This window comes from Paramisgurnus dabryanus, chromosome 11, assembly GCF_030506205.2.
Source record: "Paramisgurnus dabryanus chromosome 11, PD_genome_1.1, whole genome shotgun sequence".
NCBI lineage: Eukaryota > Metazoa > Chordata > Actinopteri > Cypriniformes > Cobitidae > Paramisgurnus > Paramisgurnus dabryanus.
Genome location: NC_133347.1, coordinates 25,996,228 through 26,016,447, shown reverse-complemented (window position 1 = coordinate 26,016,447; position 20,220 = coordinate 25,996,228). Strand labels below are relative to the sequence as shown.

Sequence of the window (20,220 nt, the reverse complement as noted above, 5' to 3'; positions counted from 1 at the left end):
TCAAGTACCAGTATGTACCGCTGAGGTAATAACGCGCACCCTTTAGGTACTAAGGTGCACCTTTTAATAGTGTACCACCCCAATGACAGCTTTTGTCCTTTTATTTCTAAGGGTGCATAAAAAAACAAAATGCACCTGTTTACAAAAGTAGAGAATATTTAATTAAACCGTTTCTTTATTTGTAGCCTGCACTTTAATTCCTGGTCCTCGGAGGACAGAAGCCTGGAGCGCCGCAGACTGTCCAGACCCCTCTCTCAGGTATGGTTACTCTCTTAAGAACTCTTCTGTACAGACCAAATGATGGATTTTGAAGTAATAAAGATCCAATGAAAGCGTTTGACAAGCTAAAACCAAGGGGAAATCTTTTGGTCTCTCATGTGAAGCCACTTGAACTGCAATTCATCGACTGGCCCCTAGAGACAGCCCCAAAAGGGAGTCCCTTAGACCCCAATTTTAAAATGCCCAACTTTACAGCAAAAATAGACATTTCCAGCCTGAAGTGTTTTTGGTACATGTAGCTAATTTTGCCCTTCATGACATTTGTGAGGAGTGGGATTTTTTGTAACTCATCAGTTTAAATTATACTAAGCCTTAAAGTTCTCAATAATTAAGGGTGTGGTCACTTGAGTGACAGGTGAATTGCCGCTGCTGTCACTACCTTTGAGCTAGGTGGCTGTGGTTTCAGCAAGCACCCACATTATGCATCTTTGCCTATTTTCGGTTATCTGCGTGTGACACACGATAGAGGTCATCTCTTATCCAAAGAAATGTACCTGTGCCAAAACGACCCAAATCACTTTTTACCCGAACCTGACTTGAATAATTTTTTTTAAATGTTATAATTCCAACAAAATTGTGTACTAAAGTATCTTTTTTATCGTTTATCCTTCATAGAATTGGCTATGTCTGGCTCTTTCTCAAAGGTTTTTTCTCCATAGGAGTTTTTTCAACTCCCATTGGCTTAACTTAGAACTCTATTCTTTGCATTATATTATTATTAATCTTAGCCGCTGTACTATTCAACTTTTGTTGTCCCCTAATTTTTCGTTTTTTCATGCTTTTATTTATGTAAAGCTGCTTTGAAACAATTGTGAAAAGTGCTATATAAATAAAATAAAATTTTTATTAGATTAAAAGAAAGACCCGAACCAGTGGCAGAACCTGACTGGACCCGAATGTAAACGGCACTGATGTCATCCCCAAAAGCACCTTTCAGACAGAAAGACCCTTTTGGTTTCGCATCCAATTTGGCCCGCTGCTCCATTCATCGCGTCTGTTCGGCTAAAACAAGACCCCGATGCCGCTATTATTATACCTGGCCCGGTTCCGATGGCACACGTGACACTTTTAGACCCAAACCTGCTCGGGTCAGACACTGCATTGGAGCAGCACATATTGCATTGGAGTATTGAAGTTAAAAGTTAATTATTTTAAAAATGGCAACCAAGAAAAATATTTCTAATCATGATCTGTGGAAACCTAGCTAAAGTCATTTACTTTTTTCTACATTAATTCATCCTACATAATGTAAAAAACATTCTGTGAGTGTTTCTAAGGGTGCTTTCACATCAGTAGTTCGGTTAATTTGGTCCGGACCAAAGGCAAAAAAATGATACATTGTAGATTTTTTAGAAGTTTGGTTCCTTTTAACATCACACCGATTGCTTTGGTCTGGACCAGTTGAAAAGAACCAACATGCAGTCATGTGATAACATCCACGTCAATTGTTGGTCACATCTTTTTGAACTTATTTGTCTAAACTGATTTTCGATTGGTCGGAATCCAACATGCGGGAAATTCCAACGGAACCCCGGACGTAAACAAAAGAAGAGGAAAATACAGCAGACATCGCGCCGTTGTTTATATAATACAATACAATCAGAGACAACTGCGTGTTCTGATTGTATTCGTGGTCGTTATAGAATACATAGTTTGTATATTCATTTCGAGAATGAAGCGCGTCTTAAAAATAATGTTTTAATGCACTGTAAACGGCGAAGTTTTTCCACAAGCTGCCATTAGGCTTTAGTTGCTCGTGCAAACCGTATACAAACACTTCCTCATTCCACAGTGCAACTGACTACGGCAGCTGGATTAGTTCAAATGTGCAGTACTTTTTGCATTTAGGTCTGTTCAAGGTCGGATCACGTTCTCACCACAAATGAACCATCACAGGGTTAGTTTGAAAGCCTACCAAGACCACCCCTTCAAGGAGGTCTTATTCCGCTTGTTTGGTCCGCCTTTGGTGCGCACCCGAGTTTGATTGCTGGATTATCACCTGCCCAAATGAACCACACCAAGTGGGCTATCGAACTCTGGTACAATTCAACTGAACTAAACGAGGCAGGTGAGAAAGCACCCTTAGACTTTAGGCTGGATTTCCCAGACAGGTCACATTTTTACTGTTTTCCAGAAAGTCAATTACTAAACGCTTTTAATGTGTGTAGCTCCAAGGGCATATTTTGTCAACTTTTAAGATATGCATTAGTGTACAGATGGCCAGATCCAGGACAAGTTGATAAAAACAAGCAAATGAACATGGTGAGAGCAAATCTAGTAATTCAGAAGGGATCTGCAGTGGAACATTGATGTTAGTTCTGCCTAACACATCTAAGACGGTTCCATGTGTGTTCATGTTCATAGCAAATGAGACGCTGAGTCTTCTCACGGCAGGACATCGGTCTGCTATACTCCTCAAATGTGCCTCATAAATCCCTTTAGTCTCTGCATGTATATGACTTCATGGGAAAGCAGGTTTTCAGTAGCAAACATGTCGCTTCACAGTGAGCCGTAACTCCAAAGACTGTAATCTCAGGAAATGAGATCCATTACCATCCCTGAATAACGTCCTGAAATGCCGCAATAAAGGAGGCTAGGGTTGGCAATATTTTCATAGCATGCAGCAACAATATAAACTTTTGAAAAGGTCACCTTGTCATGCTGACGTTCATAGGAACACAACCTGGAAATGTTTATTGTGGAACTTCATTGTGAGGCTGGAAAGAAACAATGTGTTTGACGTTCATCAGCACAATCCACATGTACTTCATTATATCTGAAACTTACCCATGGATTAACTAGCTACCCAACTGTACTCTTAAGTATGATTTTAAAATAAGAGGAGAATGGTTGATATTAGAGAGATTTTCAGAGCCAGTCCCTTAAAAGCATAAATACAGCAAATAATTTTGTGGGAAAGACATGCAAGTTATTTAGTCCCACAGACGTTTCAAGAAGGCAGATGTTGGAGCAGGAAAAAACATACAGGACCTTTAATGACTGAAGACATTCCAGTCATTTTATCAGTGCTGTGGATGTTAAATAAACACACATTCATGACACAGCTTGTTAAACACAATAACATCCCAATTCCCCCGTCAGACACAGTCGGCCCCTTTAAAGACGACAATTTTAGTGCTTCCAAACAAAGTTCATGGGAGGCTTGAGAGCAGTTGTTGTGATGATAAACACTGTGACACTATGCACTGGCTTTTGCCAACATTACATTTTGCCAGCAGGCATTTTAAGTTGTGACGATGTCTGTGCAAAACTAGCGAGTTAAATAATTGGAACCACAGAAACACGTTTTGTCACTTATTTATGCATTTCACAATTTTATCCAGAGCCACTTAGAACCAGGCTCGGATTAACATAATGTAGTGCCCCAGGGTGACCACATTTGAAGTGCCCTCCCACCCCCAAATTTTTTAAAGGTCTAGTCATGACTCCAGACTAACGTTTTTACTAGAAGCACTTTAGCCCCTGACTGAAAATTTCAGCCTGGATTTCACAGACAGGCACTTTCTTTGTAGTAAAGTCAATAGCTAAGCAGGTTGTACTGAGAACGTAGGGGAAAGTCGAGTGGCATGAGATGACTGGCATGGCTATAGACTACGTACTGTTATCCTTTACACATTCCTTATCTTCTATCCAGTTCTCCTGAGCTGATGTCTAAGAGCTTTACTTTTATCTATAATTTTTTTGGTATTATTTAGGTTCCCCCACTCTTTCTATCTCTCGTCTCTGCAATGCCTAATGAACCCGTGTCGTCTTGTGGTTCTGAGTGAGATGTGTTCTGCAACTGCATATTGGTGGAACGCGATCTTCTCGTATTTCAACATGAAATAACAAGAATAAGAAAATCAAAATTTGCAGGTCTTACATGCGCAAGTATTTGTAAAAATGCTCTTAAATACCAGTCGCAAAATACGACCATTTTGTCGCAGTCTGAAGCCCTTGGTGCCCCTCTATTGGTTGGTGCCCCCCAGGGCACTGGTCCAATCCTGTCTATGGATAATCCTGCACAGAATTTGTATTTAACGGTTAGAATGAATTCGGGCGCTTTTCCCTTTGAGTTGATTTTTTTTCAACTTTAGGCACTCCCATCCTGCAAAAACGTGCGTGGGAGGTGTTCGGCGCACATAAACTCCGCGCAAAATGCTTGCTGCCCATAGAAAACAATTTAAAATAGCACCTGCAAAAAAATGCGTTCTGTGTGATCGCCTCTTAACTCTTTCTCTGCCAGCATTTTTGAGCAAAAGCTGAGAGAATTCCATTTTTGTGAAGGACTTTTGATAGAGATGTCAATTTCAGAGCGATCCTCAAAACATACAGAGTTTCCTACTCTTTCACGTGAGGCGTTGCTTCCGGGTTGTCTAAGGATAATAGCAGTGTTGCAAATTGCTGGAAAAACTTGTCAATGGCAGGGAAAGAGTTAAAGTTTATAGTTATAAATTTCAGCACTATTTTTGTTCCCTGGAATCAAACCCACAAACCTGTTGCAGTGCTAATGCAATGCTCTACCACTGAGGTATAGGAACCATCATGTTATTCCACATTTAAATTCATTAAAATAAATTTGTCACACTCTTAAAAGGACAAAAGCCATTGTCCAAATAACTCGTATTGTACACTGTATTTAGGTTTTTGAGGTCATGGTTTTGATTCTCATGATAACACATATTTATAAAATGTATAGGTTGAGTGCAATGTATTGTAATTGGCTTTGGATAGAAGCATCTGGCAAATGTGTAAAATTGTAATTGTGCAACTATATCACAAATCACATTTTAAATCAATAAATAAAAATAAATAGATTAATATACACTGTATCGCTTTCCAATAATACTTTCCAAGACACTTGTAATGTGTGGCCCAGTCTGTGAAAACCCAACATAACCTTGATATCTTTAACTCTTTCCCCGCCATTGACGAGATATCTCGTCAATCAAGAGAAAACGCTTCCCCGCCAATGACGAGTTTTTCAGTCTTTCCGCAATACCGCTATTATCCACTAGGTGGCGCCCTTCCCGCAACTTTTTAAACCCGGAAGTATTGCCCTATGGCAAGCTGCTGCATGTCCGTGTCTGTTTTAAAGATCGCTCTGAATGGGATCTCTATGAAAAGTCCATCACAAAAATGGAATTATCTCTGCTTTTTGCTCAAAATGTGGTGTTTTTGCAGAAACCTACCCATATTAAAAAGCTGATTACAAAAGAACCACTGAAGGTAGGATGAAACGTTTTTTTTTTTTTTTTGAAAGCAGAGGGTCTGTTCTTTCATTTGGTATATTGTATGTTTATATATTTGAAGAAGAACATTTTCTGGAAGACATTAAACTTTTGTGAAAATCATGAAAAACGCTTGCGCTGGCTGGCAACTTTTTTTTAAAATGCTGGCGGTGAAAGAGTTAATATTGACCGAGTAAGGTCATGTCAGAGATTGAAATCAATGTGAAATCAATCATTTGATGCTCATAACCTCATAATTAAATTCAGACTGGATTACACTTTAAACTACCGTACTTGTTTTCAGTGAATGTGTCCTTTGCGCCGACTGTTAACCCATCAATTATGTTCAGACACCCTGACGATACTTTTTAGTACTAAACATCTTAAGAATTAGTTTGTTTTGACCCTACGACGCACACATTTAATTTCAGTCCTCCTACTCAATCCAAGCCAACAAATCCTCCTTGGAGATCACTGTTAATGTAATGCCAAAATCAACCCTGTCCAAATAAAGGTCATCATCTATCTTGTTTATAGCAGATCTCAATCTCAACAATCATTTCTCATTTTTTATTCATTCTTTTTAGACTTTCAGTTATAAAATACAGTTAATATGTGAACTTAGAGCTGCCCAATGAATCCAAATGAAATCGCAATTGGCAATCTTGACTTTGTGCAACTATTAAAACTAAGAAAGGCACAATTAAATTAGATATAAAAATACATAGCACACATTACTGTCTATATTCTGTAGACTTTAATGCTTTAGTCCCAGACTAAAATGGATTTTTGAGTTGGCTCAATTTAAAAACATCTTGCACTGACATATCTTAACACATTGTTTTGTCTTAAGATTAAAAGTATGTTTGTAAAAATGACTTTAATGTCCTAATATAACGAAAGCCTATAGCTCTGGATTAATATTAAACCTGTCTGGGAAACCAAAACAAGCAGCAGAGTGTAGACAGCACAAGACTTGATTTAAATTCAGCTTGCCTTTGCTTTTTTAAGTTCTAGTATATTGGCAATAGCAATAAAATATGTTGAGTGTTTATCATATCGCAGTTAAAATCACAATATTATAGTATGTTTTTTCTAATAGTGCAGCTTTAGTTAGCTTTAGTTATTTAGTGTAATGAGGCATCTGTTTTTTAGATCGTTTAGCTAGGGACTGTGTATGTTTTCAGTGGAGGGGAAAGCTGTACTGTGCCAAACAATGGGTTAGATATAAAGAGAAGGTTCTGGAATAATGCACTAACTGGATTAAATGATGCTGAAAAGCAGGAACGGCGTAACGGCCAATGAGGTGTAGCAATACTGCTGATTTACTGATCTGTGTCTTATGAACGTCAGCACGATGGTCAGCAACACTGGACACACAAACAATGGTCTGTTTGGTCTTTACTATCGGCAGACTATAATAAAACTTCATCTAGAATAAGTGCTGTTTGTTCAATCTGAATCTAAACTGTGGTGCTAAAGAGAGCGAAGATCATTTCCTCAAATACTTTAGCAGGAATTTTAAGATTGGTTCAAACTCTCTTCTCAAACTGGAATCCCTTCATCCGACAGCTTCCTCTGTGTCTTCTAAAGGGAGCATTCACATTTTTTAATTCTTCAATAAATAACAGATACTTGGCATGATGTCTTGTCAAGGATGTACTCTGTGTGTAAACCAAAATTAGTTTTGGTGTTTTTTGACAATATTTGCCGGGGAGAATAGAGTTTGTCGATTATGTTTGGTTTGGCAGCAGCGCATCATGGAAAGCACAGTGTGTTCTCAAACACGAGGTTTCTTTCCCTGTCATTCGACTACACTCGACACACAAGAACTTACGAGTTCCCAGAACTCCTCAGGTGTTGTTTGGCTGGATTTAAACCTTTGCTGGTCCAACATGGCGCCTGTGTTTTAGGAGCCCACTTTGTTGCCAAGCTAAATTTTAAGTTTAACTACAGTTAAGGCCATCTGAAAAAGTGGTTATCTACACTACAGTCAGGAAAAAGTACAAACTTTATCTCTTCTTTCGCTGGGGTGGTACCCTCAAAGGTTCATTTTTGTACCTTTATGGGTATACAACGCGTCAAAATGTTGTACTTTTTGGGCAGTGGTGTATTTTTAACAAAAAAGGTTGTGTACTATCATTACCCTGGCCCAAATGGCCATAAAAATGACAGAAGTCAGTAAATGTTTAAGTAACATGACTGTTATTACAATAAAATAATTTTGCATATTTATGCATAATTCCTTACTTATGCTTAGTATATAAAGTTACAGCATTATGCAACAATTTTTCTACATATGGACAGATTTCCATTGCTTTGACTGTAGCTGGGTTTTTATTAGGGCTGGGTAACGATTCAGATGTTCCAGATTTCAATTTCGATTCACAAGCTATCAAATCAATTTGATTTCGATTCTCGATTTGATTTTCTGTTCCGATTCTCGGGACGGTTTTTATACTCGATTCAACTCAATGAATATAGATACTATATTTATAAAAAAGAACAGTGAGTGGGTAATTACTAAAAAGAAATGAAAAGCCAAAACAATATCATCATCGTCTTGCTTGCGAAATCTAAAATGCTTCCATACTTCTGACTTTTTATGTGAAGGTGGCATTAACGTCGACGAATCACCTGAAACCGGCATTTTAAGCACCGAATGAATGCATGACAGGCTTGCCTCTCGCTCCTTTGTAACATCGCACAATGCAAAAAAGAGGGTGACATCTAGTGGAGAGGACTAGTAATTAGATAACGTTAATCTTACGTTCAATGGGTCTAATTCGTGAAACATTCGTAAATATATGAGTAAATATGTGAGTGATTTGCACGTAAACAGACCTTCCCGAAAACTCTCCTCCTGATTCACAAATACTTCATAAACGTCAGATTTGATAGTGTGTGTATGTGTTAATGAATTCCTATCAATCGTACATGGGACGCGCGTGCACGCTTATTCTCAATTACCATAAATACTGCCCATTAAATCCGACTGACAACTATATATGGGCATCATATTATGACACCAAACGAAGGATTTCAACATGTCTTCTTAAAAGCAAATGAGAGAGAAAAATTTATCAGATGCAGAAATTGAAGTTTTATTATCAAAAGTTAATTCAAAAAGTCAAATTTTATTTTCAAGCATACATAGTGGCGTCTCAGGTCCTAAAAAAAAGGAAGCTTGGCAGCACATTACAGATGCTGTTAATGAAATTTCATCTGTTAATCGAACTGAAACTTGACTGCAAAAAACGAATTAGTTAACTTCATAAAAATCTTATTCAAAAAAATATATATATATATATAATTTTAGAGAAAATACACAAGCAGTTTACATTTGAGCAGATTTAACTTTTCACAAAAGAACTGGTCTGGGTAGCCTGAAACAACTCATTAGTCTTCATTCTCGGCAAGAAAGTCTGCGCGTCTCTGAAAATACGCCTTTTGCGCAGCGCTCTGCCAAATCTATATATTAGCCATCTTAAATGTGTTATGCCTGATTTTGGCCGTTTTATAGGAAACAATTTCCTTAACAATTCCGTTTGCCCAGCCCTATTGAAATCAATAATGTATTTGATTAAAGTGTTCCGTTTGCAGATGCTATTACTGGAGCTTAAGTTAAAAGAAAAAACGTATATAATTACTGTATAATATTTTTTACAAAATGCTGTGTTATATGTACATGATTATGGCGAATTAAAATACAGCCTTATTGATGAGCAAAACGTTCGGATGTTAAACGCACCATTTACGCGTGGCTGGGAGCAGGTGTAGATTTCTTTCGTACTGTACCAACTAACATTTGGAAAATACGCACATTTTCATGAATCCGAAAATGTACGCCAAAAGGACTTTATGAACGATTTACACAAAAATTCGTTATGCTCGTGTTTCATGAATGAGACCCATTGTTTGCAAAAATAAATATGAAAAAAAAATCGACTCGTCGCCTTTGAGAATCGATTTTGAATCGTCCACGTAAAAAAAACAGATTAATCGAAAAATCAATGTTTTTTGCCCAGCCCTAGTTTTCATCACACTGAAATTATTTCGAAATCACAAAACTGTTTTTATGCTCGCTTGAGGTGGTTTTTGATTTTTGCGATAGAGGAAAAGTGAATTATTGGCGATGGAAACACATTTGCTGAATATATTCTGTACCTTAACCCTGCGTGACCCTTTAGCTGTATCATCTGTTGGTGTCTTTACCGTTATGGTGCTCGACGTCATCGCAATGTCCTTGCTGCTGGAGTCTGCTTTAAAAAAATCTGCATTTCTTTTTTGTTTCGCAGCAGCCGAAAATTGTTCCCTTGGTATGTTTCAATAGCAGGGGACTATTTTCAGGCACTACATAATATCATTGCGCCTCTTGCATCCATGTTACGGCAGCAAAGTCCTTGCTTATTACGCCAGAATGAGAGTATAGTTCCTAGCCATATCTGCCTAGAAAATCACAACTTTTTATTTTCCGTTGGTCTTAGTACACGATGTAACTACAGAAGAGTCAAGTTTTAAATAGGAAAAATATCAAAACTCTTTGGCTATTTTTAGGTGCGATGCTAATGGTCTAATCCGATTCAATGGATTATGCTAAGCTATGCTAAAAGTGGTAGTGCCAGACTCAGAGATCAGCTGAATGGATTCCAAAACGGTAAAAATCAAATTTTTAACTCTAGGGGAGCTGGAAAATTAGCATATTTCAAAAAAGTGGAGTGTCCCTTAAAGCAGTAAACACCCCCATGTATATACAGTAAATGTAGCCTACTATTAAAAAGCTAGTGATATGACGTAATATTATTAAACAACATACATGGAGGTAAAATCCACTTAACGCCACCTTCATTAAAATTAGATAATGATTTTACCGAATGCTCTCGGCACATTTTACATTCAGCAAACAGTTTCACTTCAAATCCGCTTAATCCCATCCTCAGACCATTCAGAAATATCGGTTTGTTGGCAGAATCTGTTAAATGCTACTCATAAGTTCCCAATCTAACGAATGTGAAATAACCATGCATCACATTGAATTCCTTGTGAGTACTTTGACCTGAATATAACCCGAATGTGGTAGCCATGTGCATGAATGTAAAAACATTTGAACAGCCAAGCTACTGTGACAACACAAAAAAGTACTACAGTCTATCTTTAGCTAGTTAAAACCCAACTCTCTCCATCATGCTCAGACTGATGGATACACACATTGTGCTCGTGAGCAGGGGGCTTTCTCCAGTGTTTGTCTGTGATCTTTGTAAAGGGTAAAAAAGCAGCTAGAGTCTCCAGAGAGCTTGAGAGTAGTCTAAGAGAGGGACAGATAGGGAAAATATCCAATAGTCCTGCTTGGAGAGGTGTAGAGTATCCTGAGAAAAGTGCCATGTACAATAGAGGCTCTGATGCAGAGTGTTTGAGGTGCGTGGTGTTGGGTTTTCTTGCCCTTCTGAGGCACAGGCCATTCCTTGTGCACCCAAGACTGGTGGAGATGGGTCGTTCATAACAGACTCTCTTCACACTGCTCCGTTCAGCTCCCCTCCTCACTGCCCGGCCGGCGTACTGGCACAGAGGCGACTATTGTACCATTTACCTCTTCTTCACATCTCGTGCTCTTTTCCATCATTCTGTGAGAAGGTGAGATTGAGAGGAGTGCTGAGGGAAGAATAGAGGATGACAAATAGACATGTGAGGGAACAGAAGAAAGGTTGTAAGAATGGAGGAACTCTGATCATATTTCTGTTAAAAGACTTGGATTGAATTCCGGAAGACTGCATTTAAGTTCACTTCCTGTACTTCTAGGAAGTTTTCCAGGAGCTTGTAAATAATAGCATGGGAATTTTGGTGCATGTGCTGCACTGTTACATGCAAATGGATACAATTTAGGCATTTTGTTTTTCCACTAAGCTGTCAAGAAAGTTTAAAAGCCGTTTTAGATGGAAAAGGATGTACCAGGTTACAGTAGGTTGGTCTTGCATAGCCAAACTTTTGAGGCATTTGGTTAACTGGGAAGCTTATTCTGGGGAATGTTAATATTGTGTATATCTCAAGAAGATGTGTTGAATGAGAAAGAGAGGTGTATGAAGAGTATGGGGAAGAGATGGTGGATGAGGAGGAAGAGTATGAAGAAGATGTGTTGAATGAGAAAGAGAGGTGTATGAAGAGTATGAGGAAGAGATGGTGGATGAGGAGGAAGAGTATGAAGAAGATGTGTTGAATGAGGAAGAGAGGTGCATGAGGAGTATGAGGAAGAGGTGGTGGATGAAGAGAAAGAGTATAAATATGATGTCTTGCATGAGGAAAAGATGATGGATGAGGAGGAAGATGGAATGTTGATGGAATGCTGTTTTTGATTCTCGGCATGCAGATGTTTTTCACTGCTAAAAGGGAGTTTGGAAACGTGTACAACAAAGCACAGGTGACATCATCATTTGGTTTGCTCAATGGTGCAAATCAAATGAGGGTAAAGTAATCTTGCATTTAGCATTGACGATGATAGTAACGATTGACCAATCAGTGATCTGCAGTGTTACACGCAAGGGGCAATTTTTTGTAACTCATCCGTTTGGATTATGTTAAGCCTTTAAGTTCTATAATAAGGGCATGGTCACTTGAGTGACAGGTGAATTGCCGAAGCTGTCACTACCGTCCAGCTAGGTTTCAGTAACCAGCCACCTCAGCTCTACCAACGTCCCACCTCTTTGCCCATTTTCAGTTATCTGGGAGTGATGCGCTGCCAAGATGGCAATGGAAGGGGACAGAGAATGCAAAACCATTTTTACCTTGTCTTTGTTGAATAATGGTAGTCTACCCGCATTCACAAACATACAAAAAGTGCTAGACATGCTAAACATCTGAGTCTCATAGAAATTCCTCTTTTAGAAATGTCAGCCCAGAAAACGGCCCAATCTGAAAAACTGATGCTTATGACATCATAGGCATCTCCCTGCCCCTCCACTTTAAAATAATTGGCTAAATTTTTTTAGTGGCAGCAAAGTCAGCCAATCAGTAATGAGAAGCCAGTAGGGGGAGCCAAATAGGTGCAAAATCACTTGTTTAAAACCCCCCACCCTAATAGAGCTATCTGAGAGAGGTTTTTAGGAAGCTTCTAAGGCATTACAGACCCAAACAAATTTTTTTTGTCTACATGTGACATCACAGAACAAGGATAAATACCCCGTTCAATCAATCACAAACCAATGGGTGACGTCACAGACACTATGTCCATATTTTTTAGGGTCCATGGTTACGCGTCATGTTTTGGCATTAGTAAGGCTCACTTGTAACCTCAACGGAGGGGGTACTAAAAAAAGTATTAGATACTAGGTACTGTACACAGTTGAACCCCCCTCCCAAAAGTGAGCTGTACCGAGCTTTACTATGCAATGGAAAAGTGGCAAATGTGGGGTTAGTTAATATATTTTGCATATAGTATTGTGACCCATGTGTTGTTATAGTTTCTTGATATTTTGATTTCCACGTCTTTCATGAGTTTTTCTTAGCATTTCAGTTTGGTAAATCAAAACATTTCACAGTTGAAGTTGTCATCTATAACTTGTTTGATCCAGTGCCATGAACCTTACCAAGTTTGCCAATTCCAAAGACTTGTTTTAGCTTGCAAGCTCCGTTTGTAGCAGTCAGGAAACTTTAGGTTTGATGTGGCCTACCAATAAAACATTGTGTACCCTAACATTTGGAGATTGTATTGTAGCCACCCAATCATTTGCAACTAGCAATTTAAGCCGATTCTTGGCAGTTTTATACTTCACTATACCTTAAACAAATTTCAGGTTCAGTAAGTTCCTTAACTAGCCGTGAGGTTTGTTTCTCCTCAGCTTTCCTCCTTTTTCCAGCATCCTTTGGGAAATGGTGGCTTTGTCAGTTGGGAATTATTTCTGTTTACTGCAAACACCTGAAAGGAGAACAGAGAGGAGATTAATCGCGAGAGAGAAGGGAATATCTGTTCAGTTTATTAAGATTTTCCCAAACTGGTCACTCTCCTCTCGTGAGAGGGCCTTGTAGCCAAACCTACAGTGGCTTTGGCATGGGATCACTCCATGTACCGTTATTATTAGTGCCCCGTTGCCCTTCCTGGTTGCCTGTGGCGACTGTTTTGCGGTCGCTGCGGGTTTCCATAGTGGCAGGCCTCATCCTGTGAACGGCTTAAAGGTTTAGATATAAATAAGCTATGCACTGAGCTGGTTTACATGCACCTGCGTGCAACACACTCTTTTTTAGCTATACTGCATTAGAAGACTCATATGCATGTGTTTTTTTTTTTTGCTTGCATATGCTCATTTCCTATTTAACATGAAGAAAAATGTAGCTATTACAGTAAATGGGGAATTCTGTGGCCCCCCTTTTCATACTTTGATGTTCCTAATCTCATAATTAGATTGAGAGTTTTGAGACTTTCTGCTTTGTGCCATTTTCTTCCTCTTTGTTTCTCTCTCCATTAATCCGGTTGGGTGGATTAATAAGCGTGGGCTCCCTTTTATCATGTGTGTGTCAATGGTAAACCATGCACTGTTTTCATGCCTGTTGATGCATGCTAAAGCACACTTACTCGGGGGTGTGGCATATTGGCGCGCTCGGTTGCGGTTTCTGAATCGGAGCACAAGAACAGACCGAGTCGCTGTGCAGCCTGAAAACAAGTCCATTTCCCATCAATATTCGTTCGTTCTCAGAGCGCTCCTAACGGAAGATTTAAGAAGCCAAGCTTTTGCTAAAATCATTTTTGGCTTGGTCCGTCTTCCACCTCCCACATCTTCCTTTTTCTTGTTTCCTGAGACGCTCCAGTGGATTAAAGTGCTATTTCAGATTTGTCTCGAAACATGGGGGCTCTCTGTTTAACTTGGCATTGAAAGCGTGTTAGACACTATTAGGCCGCCACTGATTAAATCTCGAGGTTACTCACTGTACCGGTTCTTTTCTTCCTCCAACCATAGCAACTGATATGAAGGATTCAATCCTGCTGGGTTTATGGGGCAGTGATAAGGGGCTTGTTATGATTTTTTTTTGCAGTTTTACTGAATAGATCTGAATGGAGTGACAACATTCCACAGATTGTCAAGGTAGCCAAGAATCTTTATCCGGCTCATATATTTTTAGCCTCGTTAGAAATGGCATTTAAGATTTAAAGCGGACATTAACAGAGTTAAGAGAGTAAAAGAATATGATAAACAGGATTTTTTACATTCTTAAGATAAGTGCTAGATCTAGTGTACTTTACTGTTCACCATGCAAACATTTTTTGGTCCTCAGACACAAACTAAACTTCAAATAAGAAGCATTTAGAAATCCATTCATTTACATACAGTACTCTTAAAAAGACATTGGGATGGTCAGAAAAGGAAAACACAAAATGGAAATGTTTTATCAGATATGTGCTGCATCCAAAATCGCCGCCTTCCATACTATAAAGTAGGCCATAAGCTACTACTTCGGCAAGATGTTGGAGTGTGCATTCGATGGACCCTTTACTATTCCTTAAGCCCTCGGGAGAGGAATCACCCAACAAAGAAGGAGAGCTACTGTATTATTAAAATATGTCAGAACACCGCAATCTCACCACAACCTGACCATACAAGCCAACCTGTTTGACTGTAGCCCCACTGTCGTCGTTAATGCAGGTTCAGTGGCAAACGGTTCTATATGGCATACTATTTGCCGCAACACACAAGACCACAAGAAAACGCCAAAATCTCACCGCAACCCGACCATACGTGCCAACCCGTTTGACTAAGGCCAGAGGCCCCACTGTCGTCGTTAATGCAGGTTCAGTGGCAAATGGTGGCAAACTACCGCAATTACCCAACAACACCGGTCTATTGTATAGGACTTGATGTTGATATCCCTTAATACTTACCTGAGGAATTGTTGCAACTCCGTGGGATGTTCAATTGAGTGATGGCACCCTTTGGGTTGTCAAGTGGGCACCCTCCTACCTGGGTGTTTCGCTGATAGGCCCACGACACCTCCAGAGAGTTGAATCCCAGCGTCCCAGGTTCACTCCCTAGGTGCCATCAACTCACTCAAAGACCCAGGAGGAGTCTTCTCTTCATCCACAGCCATTGGCTTCCTTTTTCCGCAGCCACGGAAAGGTCTTTGACTGCCTGCCGGTGAGCCTTTCCTCGCACTCCCATCTCCTGGAGTAGCCTGGATTGACAGCCCTAGTAAATCCTTGAGGTTAAATTACGCTTGTTTGACAGCATCCAATTTAGCGGCTCACTTGGTGTTATGATGACACAATATCATGTGATCTATTAACAGGGCGGATGTTGTACGTCCGAATTTCATTTACATTACCTATATTCATATTAGGGCTGTGCGATTTAGGGAAAAAATCTAATTGCGCATTTTTTGCCAGGAATTGCGATTGCGATTCGATTTGCGATTAAATTTTGTAGCATATGCAATGTGTATCTGCCTCTTTAGATGGTTAGATCTTACTGATACTGCTTATGGGTCTGGTGATTTAACTGTATTCTTATGTTTTTTTTTTTTGTTTTTTTGTGAAAATAAGGAAACAAAAACAAAGAAATTAAGAATATAATTAACACTTCTTATTGTATGAAATGTAAAATGATCTTTAGCTTGGACTAACACTGACACAGTATTTAAATAAGTGGGTTCATTATAGCTGCAACTTTAACAACAATTTATTTAATTTTATTTAAAATATTTAAATGGGTGACTGAGTTTTACTAGAAAGATTTGAATGCATGTTTGTTTGTTTTTGTAATCAAAGAACTGTAATACTCAACTTCATAACTATCAAAATATTAAAAAGCTACATTTGGGATTTTTTAAATGAATATAAAATCCAAATGCGTTCAATGTCATGTCATTTCATTCAAGTGACATTAGCAACCCAGTTAAATGGTATTTTAGTTTGTTTTAAATAAGGAGCCAGGCTTGTAAGCATTGTTGGGCGTGTGTGTGTGTGTAAAACGCATCATCCGTTTTGAGAGACGCGGGCGTGAAGTCTTGAGATGCGGACTTGCGGAGACAGGCGGGAGTATTTAATAAGCATAGAGACACAGGCTGTGCATGTGCGTCAAGTTTAAACACCTTGTCTGTTGTGGAAGACGCGCACGAAAAGTCTTGCGATGCAGACTTGCGGAGACAGGCGGGAGTATTTAATAAGCATAGAGACACAGGCTGTGCGTGTGCGTCAAGTTTAAACACCTTGTCTGTTGTGGAAGACGCGCACAAAAAGTCTTGTGATGCAGACTTGCGGAGACAGGCGGGAGTATTTAATAAGCATAGAGACACAGGCTGTGCGTGTGCGTCAAGTTTAAACACCTTGTCTGTTGTGGAAGACGCACGCGCAAAGTCTTGCAATAGGGAAACAGGCGCGAGTATTTAACAAGCATTGAGAGACACAGGCTGCGCGTATGCTTTAAATTGAAACCCCTCGTCAGTTTAGGAGAAGCGCTGTTTTGGTTGACGTGCCTCTCACGGAGAAAGCACAGACATACTTGCGCTGGCTCAATTGGACTGTCACAAAGCCTCTCTGCATATTTCTCAAATCGCATCATATCGCATCCTTTCGCGATTTGCTAATCGCAACGTTGCACATCGCGATTGCGGTTCGATTTCGATTAATCGCCCAGCCCTAATTCATATAGTATATAGTATGTCCTGTTTTAACAGTCGATGAGTAGGTTATTCATCTAATTTAACAAGTTCTGTCCCGGTATGCTATTTCAGACGCAGGATCTTTTTATGCAAATCTTGGTAGGGCAACATGAACCCAAGTTGGTCATTGTGGCTGTATATTTTGTTTTAATGATGCGTGTGTCTGTGGTCTGTTTTTGTGTACTTGATTTGTGATCTGTGGTTGTGTGCATTTCTAAAATGTAGTATAGTAACAAGTGCATTATAATGCTCTAAATGTATGTAGTAAAGGAAAAGTTGTTCAAAGTAAAATATACAGGTAATTGAACAATGTATTTAAGTAGATACCTCACTGATTTATAAGCTTTGATATGAAAGTCACAGTAGTAAGCTGACACTAACATACAACAAGTTTCTGTGGCTTTACATGAAAGGTTTTATACATCAAAGCTTCTTCAAATCATGCTTGTTAGGCAATGACTGGAATAAAGATGAGCTCTCATCCATCTAAGGATGGTTAGACATGATGAGTAGTGGTGACTGTGGTATTAACCTTTACGTTTTACTGTCTCCTCTCTCTTTAAGGTTTCTGAGCTAAATTCAAATGTGGGGAGGGGTAGGGGAACATCATAAGTGGATGATAAAGCCCACAGCTTTAGCAAGATCCTAAAAGAAGCCAGATGTCTAATGAGTTTGATTCTCAGCTACAGTCCAATTTAACACATTTCTTTGGAAAATTAAAGCTTGCTGTGCACACAGAGGCTGCTTTATAAAGTAGCAGTGATTACGACCACAGTGTGCATCAAGGCGGCCCAAAATCTCGGTACATTTTATTGATGCAGTAAGATTTTTTAATATGTAAAAGCTGCAAAAACATTTTTTTATTTAAGGCTTAAAATATCAAAATAAAAAAGATTATATTAGTAAAACTTATTGTGTGGCTTTTGACTTTGAAAAGTATGGTTATGCATGAATACCCTAATTTAGGTTTTCATTTAGCCAAAAAGAAATTAATCGATTAATTTGAAAAATAATCACCTGATTAATCGATTATGAAAATAATGGTTAGTTGCAGCCTCTCTTGGAATACATTAAACCTACCATCAGATAAATGAAAGACAAATGGGAACATCAATGCCTTACAGATGATAACATCTTGTGACACTATTGGGTTAGTAACCATATCTGGATTAGCGTTGATACAATCTCATTCTCAATTTCTTTCCTTTTTTGTATCTGCACATGCAGAACGTTTACATTTGATGCATACTTGGTGGGGTGCAGGCACTCAAACATCTCTAATGAGTGCACTCATATGGTTTGTATTAGCCCTGTCTGATCCTTGGTCCTTGAGGAAACAAGAAGGGTTGAGATCACTTCTGTAAAAAATGACGTACGGTAGACCACCGTAGAAATCCAATTGCCTAAACGGCTCTGTTTTCTAAAATTAAAGGGCCATGGGTTTCAAAGTACAGTTATGCACTAACCTACCGTTTTAAGGATGACTGTAGGGCACATGTTATGGTTTTGGGGTAAACGCAGTGCTGTTCACACGAGTATATGACATCCTTATTATATATTTCAGCCCGGCATGCACAAAGATGATCAGGGATATTGATCTGAAGTACCATAAGCACTGTTGATATATTTACTGTAGGTGTTTACTGTAGTAATATCTGTGTGTAATGTGTAAGTGTCTGGATGTCTCATACTGTACATACATATGTGTCCCAACTGTTGAATAGGTACATGTGCTTACCTGAATATTTAACGAATGCACATTTGTCCTACTGTTAAAATCTTTATGGGCTATGATCACAATGTATTTTCTTCTGAATCCTTTGGCAATCATAGATTCTCCATAAAAAAAACGTGATCGCAATATAACATCCGCAGACTCCTGGCTCAAGGAATTTAGATTTAATTTCTGAAGATTGCCAAATCCAAGCCAATAAAACCTTTGGACATGGCTCATATTGAGCTATATCTTCTTAATGTAATTTCCAGACTTAACAAAACACACGAGCTTCAGAACAATATGAGGACACAGACCCCTTGTCTCTCTTGTCTATGCTGATCAGCCTCCTACATGGCATATGCTGGTAGATAAACATTGCTTGGAGCTACAAATGTTGCTGTGGTCTCAGATACACATACAGCACACGCTCCAAAGTTTAATTTTAATATATGATAGGGGATGGTGTGTAGTCTTGTGGTCAAGGATTTGTATTGGAATCTCATGATGAGTTGATAAGACGAAAGCTCTCTGCGTGTATTAAACGTTCATTAAATTCTTTATCCCGGCCTTGGGTCATTCAGAAATACCACTATGTTGGCAGAATCCAGTCTTTTTTAAGAAAACCGGTCAGACGCACTTAGAGGGTTTTGCATCTGAGCTCTTAATATATTTGGATGATTCTCAGCATAAACAAGTACTGCGTGGGTTTGCAGACCAAAGCATCAATTTTAAACGATCATTACAGGTCCAGCATTAAATTACTGTTTTGGTGCTGGGGAAATACCTGTAATGCATAGCTCCTACCGAACCATTTAATAGTGCAAGAAAAGAAACGCTGACAACAGCATTTGTAAATCACAAATACAAGAAGTCATCGCCTGTCACGAGGAACTTTCTGCACCTCCAGCACTGCTTCAGTTTTGGCAGCCACAGGCAGACTGGACCAAGTGCCCAAACTCAAAGAGCGCAATGTTCATTTCTTTCCCTTGCATATGCTACACTGCGTTCTGTGATGCACAGTCATACCATATGCACCGCACCATATTAATCATGTGCCTTTGAGGCTCAAACTGAAATGTTATGGCGAACATGTGGGGGTGAGCGGCCGCATACAATCCCTGGCACGATGCGTGTGGTTTCCACATTATCATCATAAACAAAACCGTGGCACGTCATTATAAAAGGCTCTCATACAGCGAATAGCTTTAGGGAAATGAAAACATTATAAAAGCAGGCTGAATCTAGTCTTTATACAAAGAGTCATGCAACATTTGCGACACACCAGTCGGAGTATTAGTGATGTCATGTAATATTAAAACAATATGATGTTCATATACTATAATTATTCTCTTTCGT

General features: G+C 39.1%; 1 protein-coding gene across 2 annotated transcripts in view; it reads left to right on the top strand.

The window, feature by feature from the left end:
• pdlim2 (PDZ and LIM domain 2 (mystique)) overlaps nucleotides 1-20,220 on the top strand; it is a 76,309-nt gene that overhangs the window by 33,318 nt on the left and 22,771 nt on the right. For both annotated transcript variants that reach the window (XM_065247592.2, XM_065247591.2), the window contains exon 6: nucleotides 186-258. In XM_065247592.2, coding sequence (XP_065103664.1) covers nucleotides 186-258 — 73 coding nt within the window. The remainder of the gene's footprint in view (nucleotides 1-185; nucleotides 259-20,220) is intronic.